The sequence below is a fragment of the Lathyrus oleraceus genome, chromosome 6 (assembly GCF_024323335.1).
Source record: "Lathyrus oleraceus cultivar Zhongwan6 chromosome 6, CAAS_Psat_ZW6_1.0, whole genome shotgun sequence".
NCBI classification, from domain to species: Eukaryota; Viridiplantae; Streptophyta; class Magnoliopsida; order Fabales; family Fabaceae; genus Lathyrus; species Lathyrus oleraceus.
The window spans coordinates 11,653,203-11,658,209 of NC_066584.1; the positions used below are offsets into that span (position 1 = coordinate 11,653,203).

The 5,007-nt window shown below is 32.7% G+C and overlaps 1 protein-coding gene across 1 annotated transcript; it reads right to left on the reverse strand.

Annotated features, from left to right (window-relative positions):
• Positions 1–447: 447 nt before the first annotated feature.
• LOC127096089 (uncharacterized) lies at positions 448–3,497 on the reverse strand. The gene is made up of 2 exons (XM_051034709.1): positions 3,216–3,497; positions 448–1,094 (listed from the first exon to the last, which is right to left on the reverse strand). Exons 1-2 carry the CDS (start codon positions 3,336–3,338, stop codon positions 729–731), a joined length of 489 nt encoding a protein of 162 aa, XP_050890666.1. The 5' UTR covers positions 3,339–3,497; the 3' UTR covers positions 448–728.
• Positions 3,498–5,007: the final 1,510 nt, after the last annotated feature.

Consider the following 5,007-nt stretch of genomic DNA (forward strand, 5'->3'; position numbering starts at 1 on the left):
AGGTTTCTACAAAGTAAACCCCTATACTTACATGTATTCTTACATAACTGAATGCTTTGTTGAATAATGAGCCCAAAGAAAACCCAAAAAGTATGGCAAACTGCTGGTAGTACTTTAGAGGCAGCTTTACGAAATCTTTCTAATGAAAAAACTTGGAAAAAAAATTTAAAATCGTACAAAAATATTTAAACAAAGTTTTCCTTAACTAATTCTTGAAAAATTTATTTTTAAAAGAATTCGTTTCATTTAACTCACAAATAATAACTAAACTTGGTGTGAAAATAAAATTGATAAATTCCAAATTGTCTTAAAAAAGATTTTTGGATTAACTACACAGACCAATTAAAATGTATAACTTACCCACAGTTTTCCAATGGCAACCTACACCTCACAACAAATTTCTCTGCTTTCACCATTTGTGCAGCAAATTCTCAAGCAGAAAACCAGTTGAAAGTAAAGTATACTATTAGTTTGTAATTATTACTTTATCAAAACTTCATAGCAAAATGAAACAGAAAAACACACTAAAGGTACAGTTGGTTCCAATGTAACATTAGAGTCAACATGGACAATCATCATACAAAACCTTTAGTTGGACTTTCTGTATTGGTAACTAAACCACTCTATTGTTTACAGCATTGGCATTGGAGTATTCAAATGGAGACTAACCAATTTTGATAATGAACTGCACCATGACATTGACACCCTTATATCCAAGCATTGAGAGACTAACAACACCAGTATGCATAATGCTCATCTTTGCGTTGGATACTGACAAGTCCTCCGCACTTCAAACAGATGAAACTACTACCATCAGAACCTGCGTCTAACACTACTTGCATCCTGCCACTTTCTGCCAGTATGGATGGCCCATTAGCATCAGTGGTAACTGGTGGGGGGTTGGTAATGGTAGTCGTCGCAGATGGCTCAGTTAATGCCGGTTGAACTTCAGCTATGGCACACTCGGCAAACAAAGAAGCTAGTTGATCAGCTGCAGCATTCTGTTGCAGTCTACTTTTATAGAGCTCGCGAGCGCGGTTCAAGGACTGGAATACAGCTTCATCCCCACCTCTATTCTTCACTGCTACAACCACCTGTTTAAGTTATAAGCAAAATATCAGCCACCAGCCTATTGCAAAGAGTTGCAGGTTTAGAGAGAAATGACATCACATATATCAGAAGAACATATAGAATTGGGACTATGAAAAGTCTAGATCTTAAAGATCCATGAAATTACATTTTTCTATACAATCTTTGCACCCTTAATCTGAACCGGTTCTTATCAGTCTAACACATCAGAAGAACGTATAATGCTTGAATAGCTGATTCAAACATCACTTTTTACAATGCAGGTTCTGGTAACACGAGAATGAGAGATAAAACTGTAACATGTCCCAAAGCTGATCATTGCATTTTAGAATAAAGGCATAACATGAGTGAAAATACGACTTCTTAAAATGTACGTAAAAGTTGTTTGAACATCAATTTGAGACAACAAAATTCGATAACTTTTTGAATGATTAACGTGGTTCATAGACGTGGTTACTGAAGTGTTAGACTTGGTTAATAGACACTATACTAAGTTGCAAGGATACAAGTACGGTACTCATACGTGAGTTTTAGAAAAACTAACGTACATGTATGTAAAAATATATACAATGAAATCTTTCATAAGTACACCATTTAACAGAAAAAAATACAAGAAAATGTCTTTCATAATTTACTGTATCACAAATCAAAACATAATTAGGAAATAAATATACAAAATCAAGAAAATTAGGAAAAAAAGATGATAATTACGTAATAAGAGTCGACGAAATGTTATTCTATATATAGTACGAAATTGAGAACAAATGTACAAGGAAAAGTATCAATATCATAAAATTAATTATTTTACAAATTAAGTTTGGTACGTATTTGGTACTTACCATATGAGCCACAAACACGACGGATACAATACCAAATACGAGTACGACAATGTATTTGAACATTATTAACGACAATTTCAGGTGTTCTAACTACATGTAGATCTGAGTACTTGAAAATCAAGGCTAGTCATGTTTAAGTTTGTGGTTGATATAGTTCAAATATGTGGTTAATATGTCGCGGAAAATGATATAGTATTTCTGAAGCATGGGTAGTACAATTTGACGGCTAATGAGTAATACAATTTTAATATACCCGTCAACCACTCATTGAACCGCGTTATCTACATGCTTGAACGTCATTAACCATTTAAATACTCGCAAACTTTGGTGTTCAAAATTGATGTTTAAATAACATTTCAGGAAAATGTATGGTGACACAAACCTACCAAGAACCACTCTCTAAATAAACACACCATATATCATACATGCAATAAACTCCATTTCGATGAGGCAAGAAACTTTGTATTCTTTTAAAACTTGTGTAAATGTCATCAATGCAATGCTAGTTTGATAGTTTCAAGAATGTTTAGGAATTGTAAAAGTTGGCGAGAGGAAGAAATCAAAATCAGGGTATAGCACTGACTACATGACATTTAGACGTTCAAAATTGTCTGTGAACACCAAAAAACTATGAAGCACGGATACTAGAAACACAACACAGATCCTAACACATCGACACCGATTATAATTTAAAAAAATGAATAAACTTAAAGAAATCACAAGTGTCGGTGTCGGGTGTCGGTGTCGGGTGTCGGTTTCGAACACCAACACTAAAACTAACCCACATTTTTTCAGAGGTGTCGGTGCTACATAACCAGAAAATTTAAGATCTTCAAAATTTTCATAAAACTTTATGAGCAAAGGTTTGGGGATTTAAATGATAATCTCCCATTTTCCTCAATTTATTTTAAAACTCTTGGCTGCTAGGTTTTGCTTGATCTCAAAGAAAAGCTGTTTTGAAGAAGACAAAAAAAAGCTATAATCCAAGCAAACACTTCAAAGTCCTACCAATTAGTTAAGTGAAGTTACCAAACAAGAGTTCATTACTTCATTTCAGCCCAAATGAAAGATTTCAAGGAAATTCAAAAAATTTCAAATCCCCAAATGTTTGATACAACAAATAAACAAACAATCAAATAAAAATCATTACTTTCAACACATGAAACCCCAATAATTTCCTGCAAAGTGTAAAACTTTCGAAAATGTGAATCCAAATAGAGTAGCATGCAAAATGATCCCTAATTTGATCTAGATATTGAAATGAAAGAGGAATAGAAAAAAGATTACCGCTTGAAGGGCTTGAGAAGGTTTGCCTTGATTGATGAGTTGGCGAGCCAATGTGAGTAATTGACGAACGTCGTTGTTCTGACCGGAGCTCGATGCTTCTGTTTCCATCATATCAGCATCCATTTTTTCAGATGTTTTCTTCTAACGTAACGGTTTTATCATAATCAGATGAAGGAATCTGAAAGAGACGATAAAAGAAGAAGAAGAACAAGAGTTGGAGAATGGAAATGAATGTTGTTCTTTCTTTCTAGCACTTTCTTCTGGTCTCTTTCTCTGTTTTGTGCCACGTCATCAACAGTATGACACCATTCAAGTTGGGTTAGAGATGGGCTCGTATTCTAACTTAGGCCCAACTAGGCCCATTTACTATCACTCCATCCCTTTAAAATTGTTTTAGGATTTATTTTTATCAAAAATCAAAATCTCATAATTTGGAGAACTAAAAAAAAATGTTTGGAGAAATGGTTTTGAGGATTTTGAAGGCTTGCTTAAATAAATTTTTTAAATATAATCTATATTATTATAGTATTTCGTAAATTAAAAATATGTTAATGATTAACACTCTTTTATCATTCTATGTAAAATCATTATTTAAAAAAATATTAAAGGTTTTTCCATATTTTAAAAAAAAATATTTTTTTAAAGCTATCACTTTCCCTCCCCTCAAGTTCCCAAACAATGACTTAGGGGATTGTTCACGACACTTCATCCACTTCTCTCAAATCTTATGGACACATGAAGATTGAAATTTGAATGTATCAAAATACTACAAACACACGCATCCATTCAAGTAAAAATTCGACACACTCAAGAAGTATACTTCTTGTGTGTACTTCGTGCAATATAACAAAGGGTTAAATCTAGATTTCAATATTCTGATGAACTCTTGTGACTATATTGGATGTGTATTATGTGTACATGTGATACCATAGGGTGAATTCGAATTTTAATATCCGAACACACCTACAAGATAATAAAGAGATGAATCCAAATTTCAATCTCCGGACAAACTCCTGGACAATAGTATATGTAAGTCATTATCCATACATTAGTCACACAACCATACATTATTCACACAATAAACCATGCATAAGATTTATTTATAATGTTTATATCAAACAATATATTTATTCATAAATAGCTTTATTCTTTAGGAAGAGGTTTATAAAAAATATATGTGAATTGATTAGATGAATTTACAAACTCAATTAAGCAATGTCTTTTTGAACACGATTGGTAAATTGTGGCTAATTTCAATGTGTTTCGTTAGAGAGCAAAATACTAGATTCTTTGTGAGATTTACAGCGCTAGTGTTGTCACAATTAATCAGGACAGTTCCGAGATTAATCTCACAATTATTTAACTGTTTTTTCATCTAAATTACTTGCATAAAACAGCTACTCACAACGACATATTCCACTTCAAATATGTACAATACAACATTTGCTTGTGCTAAGAAACCATAAAATTACCAAGGAAGTGACATGTTCCACTAGTTATTTTCTAATCCAATTTACTTCTTGCAAAATTTGAATCAAAGTACCTTATTGAAGTTCTGTCTATTTGGGATACTATAAACCCATATGTTGTGTTTCTGATATGCCTCATAATGAATTTGATCGTATTGAGGTGTGATCCTTTGCGATTTTCTTAAAAATGCCTAAACATACAGACAAAAAACATGATATCAGGATGACTAGTAGTAGTAGTAGTAGTATATATATAAGGAAGTCGATCATACCTATATATTTGATTTCTTCAACTGATTTACCTCCCTTGTCTTTATCTAAAC

What these genes read in the sequence shown, in the direction of transcription:
- LOC127096089 (XM_051034709.1), bottom strand. Translation starts at nt 3,338, where the DNA reads ATGGATGCTGATATGATGGAAACAGAAGCATCGAGCTCCGGTCAGAAC. An exon ending in CTTCTCAAGCCCTTCAAGCG is followed by an intron (nt 1,095 to 3,215) that starts GTAATCTTTTTT and finishes TAACTTAAACAG; the next exon opens with GTGGTTGTAGCAGTGAAGAA.